Below are 18,446 nucleotides of genomic sequence, written 5' to 3'. Positions count from 1 at the left end.
TCTCTACATGGAACTACCAATTAACTGTAAATATAGGGGAAAGAATATGTCAAACTACACCATGGGGATGTATTCAGCAAAATATAGACTGTGTGACAATTTAAAAGGCTAGTTTTTCCATAAATACGTTGCAACAAAAAAATCAAGGGGGAAATTAAAGATTAAAGGTAAACATTAAAAGGTACACTAACACTTTCAATGTGTGGACCTTATCTGCACCTTAACTCAGGTAAAACCATAGCATTTATGAGACAGTCAGAAATTCAAACAGAGGGCATATTTTAATGACACTATGGAATTATCATTTTTTTAAAGTATGATAATAGCGTTGTGACATATTAAGAACACATATTAAAATATTTACGGATAATGTCTGAGATTTACTTCAAAATAATATGGGAGGGGAGAATAGATGGTATATATATGAAACGAAATTTGCCATAATCAGTAGGTACATGGAAGTGTCATTAATCTATTTTTATAGTTTACTTTTATATGTGCTTGAAATTCCATAATAAAAAGTTTTAAAAAGCAAACTGCAGAGCCACACTTCACTTGCAAATCTGCAAATCATGTAGCATGATTCACTTACTCAGGTCTCGGTTCTAATGACACCCACTCAGAGAGGCCTCCCTGCTGTGCCCTTTACACTTTCCATTCCTTTGTGCTTTGTTCTCCAAAGCACTTAATCATAAATTGATTATTTATACAATGTCTCCCTCATTAGACTATAAGCTCCATTCTGTTCGTTACCATGTAATATTATCTACACCTGGAATACTGCCTGGCACATAGTAGGCACTCAAAAATATTTGTTTAACCAATAATTTTTTTAAAAGGTTAAGCATGTAACTATGTATGGTGATGGATGTTAACTAGACTGTTTTCAGTTCATTTGGGTAAATACCAAGGAGTACAATTGCCGAATCATACAAGAAAATGTTGACTTTTGTAAGAAAATGCCAAACGGTCCTCCAAAGTGGCTGTACCACCTTGCATTCCCACCAGCAACGAATGAGAGTCCCTGTTGCTTCCTATCCAGCATTTGGTGCTGCCAGTGCTTGGGATTTTAGCCATTCGAATAACTGTATAGTGGTATGTCATTATTTTAATTTGCAATTTCCTGATGACATATGATAAACATCTTTTCATAATGTTATCTACTACCTGTATATCTTCTTTAGTGAGGCATCTGTTCGGATTTTTAAATCAGTTTATGTTTTCTTATTGTTGAGTGCTAAGAGTTTTTGTATATTTTGGATACCAGGCCTTTATTGGATATGTGTTTTGAGAAGAGTTTCTCCCAGTTTGTGGCTTGTTTTTTCATTCTCTTAACAGTGTCTTTTACAGAGCAGAAGTTTTTAATTTTAATGAAGTACAATTTATCAATTTTTTTCTTTCATCGATCACAGTGCTTTTGGTGTTGTATGTAAAAAGTCATCGCCAAACCCAAGGTAACCTAGATTTTCTATGTTATTTATCTCCTAGGAGTTTTATAGTTTTGCATTTTACATTGAGGTCTATGGTCCATTTTGAGATAGTTTTGTGAAGTGTGTGAAGTCTGTGTCTAGATTCAATTTTTTTTTTTGCAGGTGTATGTCCTGTTGTTCCAGCACCATTTGTTGAAAACACTGTCCTTTCTTCACTGAACTGCCTTTGCTCCTTTGTCCAAAGTAAGTTGGTGATATTTTTGTGGCTCCATTTCTGGGCTCTCTATTCTGTTCCATTAGTGTATCTACCTAGTCTTTCACCAAAAACCTACACACAATGTTTATAGCAGCTTTATTTATAATTGCCAAAACTTGGAAAATCTTCAATAGGTGAATGAATAAACAAACTGTGGTACATCCATACAATGGAATATTATTCAGCAATAAAAGGAAATGAGCCATCAAGCCACAAAAACACACTCAGGAACATTAAATGCATATTTCTAAGTGAAAGAAACCAACCTGAAAGGGCCACATATTAAATTACTACAACTATATGACATTCTGGAAAAGGCAAAACTGTGGAGACAGTAAAAAGACCTGTGGCTCCCCAGGGATTCAGGGGGAGGAGGGAGGGATGACTAGGTGAAACACAGGTGATTTTAGGGCAGTGAAAACTCTGTATAATACTATAATTGTAGACACATGTCATTACACATTTGTCAAAACCCACAGAATGTACAACACAAGGAGTGAACCCTAATATAAACTATAGGCTTTAATAATAATGTATCAATGTCGGTTCATCAACTGTAACAAACATACCACACTAATACAAAATAATAATAGGGGAACACGTTAGGGAGTATATGGGAATTCTCTGTTTCCCTTGCCCAATTTTTCTATAAACCTAATACTACTCTAAAAAATAAAGTTTATTTAAAAAAAAAACAAAAAACACTTCAGACATTCTACTGCAAAACTTATGTTCTTTCCAACACAACACGCTGCCTAGGAAATTACCTATGGGTAAAGCAAAAATATATGTTCTATATATGTAGCGTATATGTTCAAACATGGAAACCTGCCCCCAATATGTAACATGAGTAACCTAGATGAAACAGTTTATAATTCTTAATCTTTTCAATGATTCTAATCAATAAATTTTAACAGGAAAAAAAAAGTAACTAGCCCACGCTCTGCATACCCCGTGTCCTTGCCACACCGGGACCAGCTGGGTCCTGTGTTGGGTAAGCAGTGCCCCTTCCGTATCAAGCCACGCAGCACAGAAGTCCATGCTGGTGCCTGGGGCTTACAGCACCCTCACCCACATGCTGTCTCACAGCCAGCCACACGGGCAGCTGATCTTTTTTAAACCCAGGTGGGAAAGACATCCAAGGACTAGGAACTCTTACCAAGTGGAGTGACTCGGGGCTGAACATCCTTCAGAACTTCATGTAGCCACTCCGTGAATCGAACATAATAAAGATCTGAGAAAATGTCATCAACCCGTCCATTTTCAAAAAGATACTACAAGAAAAACAATCAACAAAAGTTGTTGGTAGTAAAGAGAAAACAAAAATAATATGTATAAATACACAAAAAAGAAAAATCCTTGTTGCGATTGAATAAGACAGAAGGCATGAGTACATTAGAAATCTGAAAGGAGATACAAATCCGAATTCAGTTAACACTAAAAATAATGTGAGGATGCTATCATCATTTTATATGAATAAACTGAAAACCTTACACACACACACACACACACACACACACACAAAGTTGTTGGTAGTTTCCTAAGTAAGACTCTCAGGGGAGATAAACATTTTTCTGCCAGTACCATCACCTCTCCCTAACCATTCCCCCTTAATAAATCAACACACCAAGTCAAAACTGTCTAGCACGTGACATTTCCACAGTACACTTCAGATTGTGTGAACCGACGCTCACAACACTCTTAAGAGTTGGGTCAACGGGGCAGATTCTGTGAATGCTATTTCAAGGAAGGCACTGTCTTGTGGTAGCAGAAACAATGGTACAGGCTCTGGGGCCAGACTTTTATTAGCTATGGTGGAAGTTAAATAACTCGTGAGAGGTTGTTTCCTTGTCTGTAAATGGAGATGACTGTGTCTGCCTTCCAGGACTGGGCAAGGCATGGAATGAGACAGCACGTAAAGCAATTCACCCAGTGCCCTGACTGAGAAGAAAGAAGAACTGGGATGCCGACTTTGCTCAGGCCCAGGCAAGAGGGTGAGTGCAAACCGGCAAATGCTTTGTCCCATCCTAGTGTGGGCTTTTCCACAGGAGCATTCAAACACTATAAAATCCACCTTCGCTTTCCTAAACTGTTAGTCTAAAATGAATTTCTGTTATGGTTCACGTTAGATGTCCTGAAAACCTAACTACAGTTGTATATTTAACTAGACTCCTCTAATTATTTTATATTAACACAGGGAACAGTAAGACAAGCTGTATGTTAGCACCAGATTTTATTTTGGATGAATTACTTTTATGCAAACCATGTTTACTTTAAAAAGAAAAGTGCTTCATGATGGGGAAAAAAAAACGGCTCTCAGGTAATATACCAAATATTTACTTTTTGGGTTTTTCTTTGTTCTTTTGTTTGTTTCTTCTTTTTAATACATTAAATATTTTAACCGAACTTTCTCTAGATGTGGGATTATGATTGATATTTATTTCATTTTCTAAAGTGAACACGTAGGTCTTTTGCAATTAAAAAAATACACACTTAAAAAACATAATACAGTTCAAAGAGAATGTCCTCATTATAACCTCTTGCTTGTCATTTTACTAATTTGACTAATCAGCAAATACCCAGTGGGAACACAGCTCAAACATGCTCCTGTGAAGTTCTGTTTCCTACCTTCTGAATGCACAGGAAAATATAGTAGAGTACATCTGGGTCATAGGGTTCACCTTCTCCATTCCGAGCTTCTCGTGTCATTAGACAGAGCCCATAATTCAACTCAGCCACAGCAGAAGAGATGAGATCTTCCTGGAATCGCAGAAGTTGGCGCCCTACAACACAAGTGCCAAAGGTCAATGAGGGTCCTAGCAACAATCATCTCTTTATTGGTGTCTCATATCCCTGAAAGGAGGGCTCAGAGCAGATAGATACTGTCCATCAGGGTACTGGGATGGAAATCCTCACTTGTATCTATGATCAAAACTGGCCAACTAAGGCAATAATCCTGTATGCCCTATTACACCAAGGGTTTCCTTTACACAATCCTCCCCACCTCACATATCCTGACAATTTTTATTGGGGCCACAACATGAAAGAAAAAAAAAACCCACACTCTGTAATAAGAGGAAGTATATAAGCAGAATGATAAGGAAGAACAGCCTTGAGCACACTCACTGGTTCCCACCTCCTCCCAGAAGTCGCTCTGCCCCGAATCTAGGTTGACTTCAGAAATCTATGTGTACCAAAATTCCTGGTCTTGGGCAAATCCCACAAATCCTGTTCATCTGCAGCTGGTCAGGTCTGCTTATCGCTCGCCTGGAGTTCAGTATACTGTTGCAGATGCAGCTCCCTAGTCCCCAGGGCCAAGAGACACCGCTTTCCTGCCATTCTGTCCTCCTGCTGTTTTAGTGCCACTGCATTTTAAGACAGAGTTGACCCGCTTCTCCCTTCCACTTACTCCCAATAGGTGCCAGTCTGTTCTGAGCATCTTTCTCTAGCTCAGCATTCTTGGTCTGGGCCCAGTTTTTCCACACTTCCAGCCCTTCTTCTGGCTTCAGAGAATTTGGAAGCAGAAGTTCTGGGGAAGGCTGTGGCTGTGACTGTGGTTCAACTTCAGCAACCTGGACAGTTTGAGCCTATGAAAAAGAAACCATCAAAATGTGTCAATACTGTTTTGCATCAGGCTGTTTGGCAAAACTGCCAGAAAAATGTTATAGCTTTGTTCTGTTTTAAATCTCTTCTCCTTGCTGTCCTACTTGTCAAGAAACTTTGGAGTTCTACTCCTTACCCCAGGGATAGCAAAGCCTAGTATAGTGATTCCCAGCCCTGGCTATACTTTTGAATGTCTGATTTAAAAACCAGTACCTGAGCTCTACCTCAGAATCTCTTTTTAAAGAGGTATCAGTCTTTTTAAAAACTTCGCATGTAAAAAGGCAATCCTAAGTTTAGTCACTGCTCAGAACTACTGGCCCAAAGCACTGCTTGTCAAACTATAATGAGCAAACAAATCACTTGAGGATTTTAGTAAAGTACAGATTCTGATTCAAAAGGTCTCAGATAGGAGCTGAAATCCTGCATTTCTAACAAGCTTCCAAGTGAGGGAGCTACTATGCAGACCACATTTTTGAGTATCAAGTGTCCAAAGCAGTGACTATTATACTTGGTTGCCCCTTAAAATCAATTGGACTGCTTTTAAAAAATACTCACATGCCTGAACCTTAATCCCCAGAGATCCTTATTTAATGGGTCTAAGGTGCGGGCCTACTGCTATCAGTATTTTAAAAAGCTCCTCAGGTGATTCTCAAGTCCAACCATGGCTGAGTATCATTGTTTAGAGAAATAAAAGTACAACAAACAAGTCATGTCCCTCTCCCTGCCACTGCAAGACGAGAGGGTAAGACTTGAAGATCTGTATGGCTTCTCTCGCTACATCTAAGGTTGTTTTTGTCATGTTCCTTCTCAATAATACGGCTCAGACTTGTAAGGACATTTTCTGAAGACAGGAGGTCCCAAGTAGAGTGGTCCTGTCCTCAATGGTCTGACAGCCGAGCTACATAGACAAAGGTACAGAGAACGCCCAGGTCGGAATCCCCACATGAATACAGATACCCCACAAAGGTTCTTGGGTCTCACACACCTGGCTACATACCAATTCTCCATTTGAGGGCTGAGGAATGTCAAACCATTCAAATTGAAAGCAAAATAATTCTATAACACATATATTTGCTTATTAACAAAGAAAAATAAAAACTATCCTACTAGCTTTGATAACATAATTAAACAAGGAGCCAAAACAATACCAATGCCGGGCCCTTAAATGTTTATCAACCCTGGAGCTCCACTCTAGACACACTTCTCAGTTCAACTACCAATTTGCCTTGTTAAGTCTCCCTTTCCCAGTTTGGATTTCCATGTTTGTGGAAATGACGGCTAACTGCCAATATGTGCCTCCAACTACACTAACCAGACCTCCCTTAAATATACCCAGTGGGTACTGTATCCCCACAACTGCACATCTCACAGCCACCTCACACTAACGTCTATAGAGAGAACCCACCCCCCACCCCATCCGGAACTATTCTCCTTAGAGTTCGCTCCCTACCTTGTTCAATGGCAACACCGTCTACTCATGCTGAAAATCTAGGATTCTGACTGGTAAGTAGGTGGGGGCTAGAGCAAGTGGAGCAGTGCTTCTCTACTGGCTTGTTAGCCAGGGCCCCTCCACTGGGCACCTCCACCCACTAAATGTAGCATTTCCAAGCACCCTGACAACCAAAGTTCTTCCACACGTGTCCAAATGTCTATCAGTGGGTAGGAGAAGTAATGACCTCACCCAGGTGGAAAACTACTGATGGAAGGAGGCCTTGGACACTAGTGTAGTTTTTTTCATATTTACAATGGGGCCTTCGGAGAGTTTTAAGCTGGGAAATGACATAATCTTACATTTTAAGAAAATTATTCTTGCTGATCCATGGAGAATGAAGAGCAAAAAGTGGAAGCAGGTGCTACTGGCTTGGACTAAGACAGTAGCAGTGGAGATGATTTAAGAGATTCTGAGAAGTTTGGTGGTTAAAAGGGTAAAAGCAACGTGGCTTGTTGATGAGCTGGACGTGAGGAGTAAGGGAAAGCAGACTTGAGGAGGGCTCCTGGGTTTCTGGCTGAAACAAATGGGTGGCTGAGATGGGGAAGCATTCGACAATGGCAGAGATGATGCTAATGAAGAGCTGAGGTATCTTCAGCAAATCCATGTAAATACGCAGGCTGCTGAACTCGTAGGAAGGGCCCTAAAGGGAAAGGCGCGCAGGAGACATAATCTGTGGCGGTGCAGCACAAGGGCCAAGACGGGCTGCAGGGCCAGCCGATGCCGAGTTGAATCCCAACTCTGCTACTTATGAACGGTGGCTTTGGCACTGTCGTCTAATCTCTCTGTGCCTCAGTTTCTTCATTTATAAAATGGAGATACTGTAGTATATACTTCACTAGGCTGCTGTGCGAGTTACCATGTGACTGACACTGAGAACGTGCTGGCAGGCGGTGTCAGTGACTAGACCAGGGGCGTCCAAACTGCGGCCCGCAGGCCAATGGTCCGCAATCCATTGTTAATTGGCCCGCAGCAAATTCCAAAAATATATTTAGTTTACTTAAATAAACCAGGTGAGGCAATACGTACTTCACCTCGAGTGAGTTGCCCGGCTGTTTGTGTATTTTACCACATGTGGCCCTTGGTGACAAACGGTGCACAAAGTCTAGACACCCCTGGACTAGACCTTCAGCAGCAGCAGCAGCAGCTAGAGGATGCTGAGAAGCGCCATGCAGGACAGAAATCCCTGAGGGAGAAGAGCGGGCTGGGACTGAGCTTGGAGGAACCGCGTGACGAGAGCAGACTCGGCCATGAGGTGAAGAGGAAACTGGGTAGCAAGTGGAGTCAGCTTGTGCGGTGAGGCCTCTGAGCACTCGGAGTAAAGCAGAGCAGAGGCAAGGGAGGGAGGCTTCGCCATCATCAGGTTTTAAAGACAGGCGTATGGTAAGAGGGCTGTCATAAAAGGCATGGAGCGAAGGGGCACAGTCCTTTGGCATCAGCTCTCTTTAGGGTTCAAGTGACATCACAGCACAACTCCTCTCCCCGTGGGCTGTGAATGCTCCGGAGACTGTCTGATTCATCGCTGTTTTCCAGCACAGAGCCTGATATGGAGGGCAGGGGATGTCTGGAGTGTAAATGGACAAACTGCATGATGGGTATTCTTCCCAACTTTTCTTTTTCTAGTAATAATACTTGATATAAGTTCCTATAAGACTTTCCCAAAGGGGACAATAGAACTGAAGAACATGGGCTCACTAAAATGAACTCCGGAAAAGATGTTCTCCTGAAGGACCCAAATATGCAAATTATAAAGAGACCAATGAGACCAAGAGGCCTGACCTACAAATTGATCCAGCAGGCGCAAGAGAGAGCTGAGAAGAGGCCTGAAGAGCTCCATCCCTGTGAGCAAAAGCTGAGCACAGAGCCCCATTACAAGTCTCCTGGCTGGTCTCCTACATGTAACCAATTCTATCACCTGCACCTGATTTTTCATGTTACCAAGACTCAGGAGTCTGGAAAAATTTCCCACCACAGATCATGAGATCAAACTCAACTCTTCACTTAGGAAGACAACCGCTTTGCCCCCACGTTAACCCCTCTCCCAGCTCCTGTCTCATGTTGCCCTAGGCCATGTCCCTTCTTCCGATCTCTGACTCGTACTCAGGCTGCTCCATTCTTGTCAATCTGCTATAAACCAGAGAGCATATGCCACTTTTCGCACCAAGATGCCTCTGCTGACTTTTTAACCTAGAATGATTTGTGAATTCCCATTTTGTCTTTGTGTGTGGCACACAATGTCACACCTGATATGCTGCCTTATAAATAATTCAAAGAAACAGAAATCATGTTCTTGTTCTTATTCCTACAGCCAGACTATAAGCCACCAGAAGCAATGACTCCGTCTTGTTCTTCTAAGCCCGACAACTGGGTAATTAATAGTCCCTTAACAAAGTCACCTCAAACAATATACTGTTGCCTTTCTGAAAGCACTCAGTCAGTGGCTGTGTAATCCACCAGGGCCTGCGTTCAGGAGCGTGTTCCCTGGTCTAGCAGGGCCTTGTTTACGGCGGCTCCCTCTCAAGCATTCCCAGGAGGCCCGCTGAGGCAGTCTTCAGCAGTTCCTTGAGACCAGAGCCCCACATCCACGCTAGAGGTCTGCTAGAAAAGGGGCCAGAAAGTTTACCAACAGTCTTACAAGATGAGAGCCTTAAGAAGATTAACCATTATGAAAGATGAAAGAGACAAACACTTTTCAAGTTTAAATTTCAACAGAGTTCTATTTTTGCAACTTTTCTGTAGATCTAAATTATTTCAAAGTAAAAAAGAAATTTTCAACATAGCTGCCATGACAGAAAACTCAGTTAACCAAGGCTTATCTTGATTATTTTTAAGGAAAATAAAAACACCTTTGGACAATCTCACTGCACAGGTGGCTTGTTCAAGACTCCCAAAGGTGATCCCTTGTAATAGGCCAACCAGGAGGTGTTTCACCTCTTCTATTAGTAATTCACCTACACTGTGTCCACAGATGACAACTAAGAAGGAACAATTCCACAGCCTCCACTGTGATGAGTTTATAGTCTGTGGGCTACACTACAGGGGTTCCACCAGGTCTGTTCACTGGTGATGCAGAAGGTAGCTGCTGGGACAAGGTAACACTTGGGGTGTCCCACTAGTGTCTATCTAGAACTCTGCTCTTCCTAAAAAGACATTACAATGAAGCACCCCGGGCAACCTCCAAGGCAGTTACCGGTCTTTTCATTTACCTCCAGGTCTGAGACTAGAACTCCTGACTGCTGCACAGCTTCAGCTGCTGCTTCTGCCCCTTCCCTGCCCCAACTAAAACGTTAACTACCTGCATCATTGCAGTAAACAAGCCAGGTGCTAGAGGTTGCCAGGTAAGTTCTGTGTTGCACTGGGCCCTGAGGGAGCAGGCTGCCCTACAGAGAAGTTGCACTTACCGAACAAGTAACCTGGAGCTGCTGCGGCGGCGGCGGCGGTGGCGGCGGCGTCTGCTCCTGGGGGGTTTGCTGTTGTGGCTGCTGCTGCGGGTCCCATATATGGACAGTCTGAGCTGTATTCTGGTAAGTGCCTGCCACAGCCTGCACAGCCACTGGAATGTGGATGTTGCCATTCATGAACTGTGCTGGAAAGAGAGAGTTTGCAAGGGTCTGCACTACCTCTTCATGGGAGTTTTTCACTACAGACGTGGTGCCCACCATCTTCTCCTTGTCATCCTCCAGCTTGACAGCTGCCAGGGCCGTGGGCGAGCCACTGACATGCACGGCGTTGTAGGCTTCCTGGGGAATGGCGATGTGGGTGATGCTCTGCTGCTGAGGGTCTCCCCGGGGCTGGGCAGAGTACACAGGGATGGTCCAGGTTTCTCCTGTAGGGCTAGTAATGGTCCCGGTGGCACTGTACAGATGGGCACTGTCCACTGTCAGTAAGTCTGGCCTCAAAGATACGTAGCTCTGCTGCTGGCCCTGTGGAATGGCCAGCACGGTGGCCACCGGCTGCCCTGAGATGGCGTAGGACACAGTGATGGGCATGTCCACTTTGCGCTTCTTCACTGGCTGGAGAACGCTGGCTGTGCCAACCCGCCGCTCTCCTTCCCGCGGTGAGCCCTGCTGGGACGGTGGTGGAGAAAGGGCACCCACGGTCTGGATTTGGATTTGCTGACCCCCAGCAAGGGACTGGCCAGCCACCAACTGCGCCTGGATCTGCTGATGTGGGATGTGCTCCTCTGGGATCTCTGCAGCCTGGATCTGCTGGGCCGCCTGCACGTGCTGCATCTGGATCTGGGCCGCCTGCAGCTGCGAGGGGCTGGGGCTCTGCAGAGACGGGGTCTGGATGGAAGGGGCTGCCGGCTGCGGTGCTTGGCCTTGGATCTGCACCTGGACCTGGATGGGCTGCTCAGCAGGCTGGTGAACAGTGAGCTGCGGGGAGAGCTGCTGAGCCGAGACCTGCTGCGGAGACTGCTGTACCTGCACCTGTACCTGCAGCGATAAGATGCACCAGTAAGTGAAACAGGCAACACTGAGAATCCATCTCTCAAGGGAAGGGAGGCTCTCAGGCCGAAGCCCAGGTGATGTGAAGGGAAGAGCTGCCATACCCAGGGCTTCTGAGGAGGCCACAACTCCCAAAACACATGCCGAAGTCTCCAGCACTACGCTGCATTGTCTACAAAGGAAAGAGCAAAACCTTCGCTCCCTTTGTTTACTCTTCTTGTAAAATATGATCCCTCTGTTTTTGCATATTGGTACAGTAGTATAAGTACATCATTTAGAAATATATACTTATGTGTATATTCAAAAAATAGTTTATCCATGGAGTGAGTGATAAAAAGCGTGGGGACCACTGTTCTAAAAGGTCAGAAAGACAAGTATGTTCCACAGGCATTCAATTCCCAACTCAGGATCAAAACCAGTCCCACCAGACAACTGGTAGAAAACACAGTAGAGATAAAACTCCTGAAATTCTTTCGGAAAGATCTCCAACTTTACTGGTAAAAGGCAGGCACTGTTCAATGATTCCTTTGAGTGCCTTTTTAAAAAAATTGAGGTAAAATTGGTATATAACATTACATAAGCTTCAGGTGAGTAACACTGTAATTCAACATCTGTATACACTACAAAGATATCACCACCAAAAGTCTAGTTACCATCTTTCACCATACAACTGACTCCTTCACCCACTTCACTCCCCCAACCCCTTTCCCCTCTGGTAACCACAAATCTGTTCTCTGTATCTATGAGTTTGATTTTGTTTTGTCTGTTCATTTGTTTTGTCAGAGTGCTTATTTAAGATACGTTTGTTTTAATTGAGAAGCTATTAAAAAAACCTTACAAGATTCCTGATCATTTACTCTAAGGAAGGTTATGTGTGATATCCTGAATTACATTTGTGATAACAATGCAACTCATCTTATGGCTGCTACGTCAGCACATAACGCAGCACGACGAGATGCTATGCAATAGTACAGCTACCCCCGTATAACACGGCACTTCTATAACATGGTTTCACTCTAACATGGTTCGAGAATTGGGGGGAACCCTCGTACAACACGGCATCCTAGAACACGGTTTCACTCTAACACGGTTTGAGAATTAAAGAAATTCCCGAACAACATGAAACATAATAAGAGCTTTTAAGAGCAAAAGATATCTCATTTGAAATTTTTTATTCAAGGGTGGATGTCGTATCAGATTTGACTGCAAAATTTTAAAATGTATTAGAATTTTAAATCCATTTTGTTTATGGAGTATTAAGTTCAGAGGATGAAGATATCTTGTCAAAAAGAAAATGCCTTCGGTTAATGGTGCTTACCGTGTTTCCCGGAAAATAAGACCTAGCCGGACCATCAGCTCTAACGCGTCTTTTGGAGCAAACATTAATATAAGACCCGGTATTATATTATATTATATTATATAAGACCCAGTCTTATATTAAAATTAGACCGGGTCTTATATTAATGTTTGCTCCAAAAGACGCGTTAGAGCTGATGGTCCGGCTAGGTCTTATTTTCCGGGAAACACAATAGTGATGACAAAGAAAACACTATTTAATACATATTAATATGTTACACTTTTGGTGAAAATTGCTTTAATAAAGATATTTCTTTTAATTATAAAAATATAATAGTATGTTTTTTAAAATTTTGGAACCTAACCTCCTTTTTCGTATTAGTTCTTTGTTTCGTATAACACGGATTCGCGTAACACGGCATTTTTAAGGACCCTAACAACCATGTTATATGGGGGTTACCTGTATGTAATTTTTAAAAGGAAAGCTTTCCCCACCAGACACACATATCTAAATTACTCTAAACATAGGTAGGAATTAGGAAAGTAGAAAACAAGAAGACAGATGAGAGATTGTATCTATCTAATAACAGACGGAGACACATCACAAAAGATAACCAAAGGTAGTGCTGGGGCAACTGGCAAGCCATATAAAAAGAATGAAGTGGGACATCTTCCTCGTATCATACACAAACAAATGTGAGAGGCTCTGAATAGACATTTATCCAAAGGAGATATGAAAATGGCCAACAAGCACATGAAAAGTTCCTCAACATTATTAGCTATCAGGGAATGCAAATCAAAACCATGAGACACCACTTGAAACCCACTACGGTGGCTATAAAACAAAGACAAATGGTGGAGAGTATGTTTAGAAATTGGAATCTTCATATGCTGCTACTGGTGGGAATGTAAAATTGTTACAGCCACTTTGGAAAACAGTCTGGCAATTCATCAAAGGTTAAACATACAAAGATATGAAAAACAAACATATGAACCAGCAATTCTACTCCTAGGTATATACTCAAGAGAAATTAAAAATGTGTCCACACAAAAACTTGGACATGGATACTTACAGCAGCATTATTCATAACAGCCAAGAAGGGTAAAGGACCCAAATGATAAAAGCCATCAACTGATAAATGGATAAATACAATGTAGTATTTCCATACAACAGATTATAACAATAAAAAGGAATGAAATTGATACATGCTACAACACAAATGAAACTTGAAAACAATTATGCTAAGTGAGGTCACTCACAAAAGACTATATAGGTACGATTCCACTTATATAAATGTCCAAAATAGGGAAATCTATAGAAATAGAAAGTAGATTAGTGGTTGTCTAGGAGCAGGGGTTTGGGGAAAATATGAAGTAACTGCTAATGGGTACAGGGTTTCTTTTTTGAGGTGGGGAAAATATTCTAAAATTGATGTGGTAATGGTTACATAACTCTGAATAGATTAAAAACCACTTAACCATACACTTTAAATGAATGAATTATATCTCAATAAAGCTGTTACTAATTTTTAAAAGAGAGATAAGCAAGGAAGTTGTGTAAAGAGCACAGGCCTTAAGGTCACAAACTGGAATTAAGGCTGTACTTTTCTGGCTGTGAGTCCTCTAAGTATCAGTTTCCTTAGGTGTATAAAAAGGGAGGGAATGCCTACTTCCTTACAGAGTTGGCGTGAGTATAAATCAATATTTATTTACATATTGTAGGTGCTCAAAAAGCAGATTTTCTTCCTTATAAGCATTATTTCTTTATACTAGTGAGTCTTAAAAAATGTCGTTCCCAGGCCAACAGCGTCACCACCCAGACTGTTAGAATTCTCAGCCCACCTCAGAACTAGTGAATGAGAAGTTCTGGGGAACGTCTCCAGCGATCTGTATGTTAACAAGTGACCCCAGTGACGGGTGCATGCTCAAGTTTGAGAACGGGTGCTTTACACTGAGGATAGAAAGAAAACTATGAAGCTAATTACCATCGAACAGCAGTTTTCCGAACTTTTTGGTCTCAGGACCCTCTCAAAAAAAATTACTGAAGAACCCAAAGAGCTTTTGTTTATATGGGTATAGTTACTGATATTTATAGTATTAGAAATTAAAACTAGAAAACTTAAAAATATTAATTCATTAAAAATTACCACATAAACCAATCACGTTAACATCAATAACATGTTCTTATGAAAAATAACTTTATTTGCCACAACAAAATGTTTATAGTGGGAGGTGCATTGTTTCACATTTTGCAAACCTCTTTACTGGCTGACTTAACTGAAGGCAGCTGGATTCTTCTACATTCAATCTGTTGTGCACACATCACACATTGCCCTGCAAAACTTCACTGTACATTCATGAGTGAAAAAGGCAAACAACACCTTAGTGTTATAATAATAACAGCTATGACCTGAAAGTGTTTTGGGGACCACCAGGTCCTGAATCACCCTTTAAGACCCACTGCTACAGAGTTAAATACGCAGTATGTTTTATAACTATATTATTACTTGATTTTTAAAAATTTTCAAAAATCTGGTTATCATTATTGAATCACAGCTCATATCCTTCATGGTTTTACTCTATGTCTTTTAATTAATTTGTCTTAGAAACCACTTACTCAAGCTTCCAACAGAAACAAGTCAGTTGAAATACTAAGGAATACTCCAAAACAAATAAGCCTAAATAATCTAATGGCATTTTATAGCTGAAGTAGTTAAAATTGAAAATTAGGGGAGTGAGAGCTAAGTGTTAAAGCGCTTTCTGACATTTACCAATGTCAACACAGTGAATAAGAAATCAGATATGTTCATCACTTTTATTCAGAAGTATCCTGAGTCAATAAGAAATTAAATAATATTTGGATTACCTCCCTTTACATTTTTTATTTCTATAAAACAGTTTTTATCTGATTAGATAATTACTACATGGTCATAGTAAGAATTTGGAAACTCAGCAAAGTAAAAAAATTTACTTGAAGATAGCTCTGAAAAGATTCCTTAAAAAAAAGGAAAAGGCAAAATTCTAAGAAAGGCAAGGCATTCAGAAGTTGGTACTGTGCTTTATTTTTATTAATTCTATGTTTCTTTTTTTCTTTTTTCTTTTTTTTTTAACTCTGTTTCTTAATGGGTTTGACTGTAATTTTGAAGGTTATAATACTTAGTTCAGAAAACCAACTGAGAGATCTAAACAAACAAAAAAATTTTTTAAAGCAGTTTGAAGCCTAGATTTAGGATGCTTCTCAAGAAACACAAAAAGGAAAAAGACCATCCCTAAGTCTAGTGTATCCTAGGAAAAAGAAGGGGGACACTTCTGGGGAAAAGAGTTTGGTTTTACTGCTTCAAAAAGCACTGTTTCTTACCTTTTATTAATACCACATAATCTATTTTAGTTACCTTCACATTTCCATCAGAACTTTCCACCACCGTTTCCAGTTTTTAATTGCCTTTTTGTTATTGTTGTTCAGAAGGGATACACTTAAAATAACTGTACTTCTGGGCTCTTGATCATATAACGTATACAGTGCTAATTACTTTCTTTTGAGCATTCTTTCTACTTCAACCTGGACAGACTGCTTTCTGGGTCTTTTGTACAGCTACCAAACCAGGACTAGATCTTACTTCTGAGCTAGTTCTGTTTCTTTTCTTTTCATGACTTCTTTCTTAGATTCCTTATTTCACTTATATTATCAATAAAGTTTTTTAGAAAGTATTTCTAAACATGGTCCACAGATCAGCAGCAGCAGTGCTGACCTAAGAATCTGTTAGAAATGCAAATTCTCTGTAAACAAAAACACTGTCAAAGACATATCTGATCCCACGTTCAAACCAGCATTATTTACGATAGCCAAGACATGGAAACAATCTAAGTGCCTGTCAATGGATAAATGGATAAAGAAGTTATGGAATAGATACTGGGGGTGCTAAACAAATGTATACAAGTGGACACTTTGGTCAATATTACTCAAGCAGTAGTTCGCTGTAATCAGAAGTTTCTGAACGCTGATGGTAACCATTTTTTGGTATGCCAAACAAATGTACACACATTTTAAGAAAAGGAAAAAACTATTAAAATTATAATACTCAATATATACTGATAACAGAAGATGAATACAAGTCACATTTGACTTCTGCAATTACAGACGTGCTCAAAGTGGTTACCATCAGCGTCCAGACATTTCTCATTACAGCGAACTCTTACTGCTTGAGCAACACTGACCAAAGTGTCCACTTGCACACATTTTTTTGGCACCCCCAATATACATACAATGGAATATTATTCAGTCATAAAAAGGGAGGAAATCCTGCTGTTTGGGACAACATGGATGGACCTTGAGGGCATTATGCTAAGTGAAGTAAGTCAGATAGAGAAAGACAAATACTGTATGATCTCACTGATATACAGAATCTGAAAAACATAACCAAACTCATACCGTGTTTCCCCGAAAATAAGACCTAGCCGGACAATCAGCTCTAATGCATCTTTTGGAGCAAAAATTAACATAAGATCCGGTCTTATAGTTTTACTATAAGACTGGCTCTTTAATATAATATATAATATAATAAATATAATACCAGGTCTTATATTAATTTTTGCTCCAAAAGACGTAGTAGAGCTGATTGTCTGGCTAGGTTATTTTCAGGGAAACATGGTAGAAAAAGAGATCAGATTTGTGGTTACCAGAAGTGGGGGTGGGGAGAGGAATTGGATGTAGGTGGTCAAAAAGTACAAACTTCCAGTTGTAAGTACTAAGGATGTAATGAACAACATGACAACTATAGTTAACACTGTTGTATAGTACACATGAAAGTTGTTAAGAGAGTAAATCCTAACAGTTCTCATTACAAGGAAAAACAAGTTTTTTTCCTTATACACATGCAATGATGGATGTTAACTAAACTTATTGTGGTAATCATTTCATGATATAAGTCAAATCATTAAACGGTATGTCTTAAACTTATACAGTGCTACATGTCAATTATATCTCAATACAACTGGGGAAAAAAAAGAAATGCAAATTCTCAGAACTGACTCAACCTACTACTGAATCAGAATGGGGGGGGTGGGGGGGCAGCCTTTTGTTTTAAGAAACCTTCCAGGTGATTCTAATGTACCCAAATTTAGAAGTTTTACTGGACCTCACTTGTGTAGGCTTTTAACTAGTTTGCATATGAATAATCTATTTCTTTTTCCTCAGTGTCATTCAGAACCTAAGTAATCCAGAGCTCAACACAACATTAAGGACTAAGTACTCCAACTAAGGTACAGTGAGAAACCATAAAGTAACACATGCATTATCTCATTAGGAATCTTTTCTTCCAATCACTAAAGCTAAAAAAAACCACATATCTAAATAATACCATTTCTTGATTTTTCTTTTTCCTTTTGGCTACTTAAAGAGTATAAAACTAATACTTTATTTAAAGGAGAATAAACTGGGTTATATGTTGGGTCAATTTCCAAATTCCACCTCATAAACACTTTTTTAAGTTACTTTATTTCCACAAGAAATAAGAAACAACTCTTCTCACATTTTTCTTAGGTTGTACTCGTCCAATACCCATTAGTTACAGGTAGTTAGCAATCACTTGACATGTGGCTAGTCCAAACTACAATGTGCGACAAGTGCAGAAGACAACCAGATTGCAAAAGTTTATACCAAAAAAAGGAAAAATAGTTCATTAGTAATATTATACTGCTTAAATGCTGAAATAATATATTGGGTTAAATAAAATGTGATTTAAAAAAATCAATTTCACCTCTTTTCCCCTTTTAAAAGACAGGCTACCAGAAAATTTACAATAGCATATACGGCTTCCATTCTATTTAATGTTTGAGTTTCATGAGGAGGGACTGCTGACAATAGTGCTCAGTGTGCTAGAAGACACCCCCCCACCCCCACCCCTGCTAGGTGAGGAATCATAGCA

General features: G+C 40.4%; 1 protein-coding gene across 5 annotated transcripts in view; it reads right to left on the bottom strand.

Annotated features, from left to right (window-relative positions):
- The window catches only part of QRICH1 (glutamine rich 1), a 41,251-nt gene that overhangs the window by 5,342 nt on the left and 17,463 nt on the right, over positions 1 to 18,446 (bottom strand). For all 5 annotated transcript variants that reach the window (XM_019723898.3, XM_019723899.3, XM_074312376.2 and 2 more), the window contains 4 exons: positions 10,180 to 11,214; positions 5,096 to 5,273; positions 4,315 to 4,469; positions 2,846 to 2,960 (listed from right to left, as the gene is read on the bottom strand). In XM_019723898.3, coding sequence (XP_019579457.1) covers positions 2,846 to 2,960; positions 4,315 to 4,469; positions 5,096 to 5,273; positions 10,180 to 11,214 — 1,483 coding nt within the window. The remainder of the gene's footprint in view (positions 1 to 2,845; positions 2,961 to 4,314; positions 4,470 to 5,095; positions 5,274 to 10,179; positions 11,215 to 18,446) is intronic.

The sequence above is a fragment of the Rhinolophus sinicus genome, chromosome 5 (assembly GCF_057876585.1).
Source record: "Rhinolophus sinicus isolate RSI-liver-muscle chromosome 5, RSI-T2T, whole genome shotgun sequence".
In the NCBI taxonomy this organism is placed as follows: Eukaryota; Metazoa; Chordata; class Mammalia; order Chiroptera; family Rhinolophidae; genus Rhinolophus; species Rhinolophus sinicus.
This window is presented reverse-complemented; position numbering and strand designations above follow the sequence as displayed.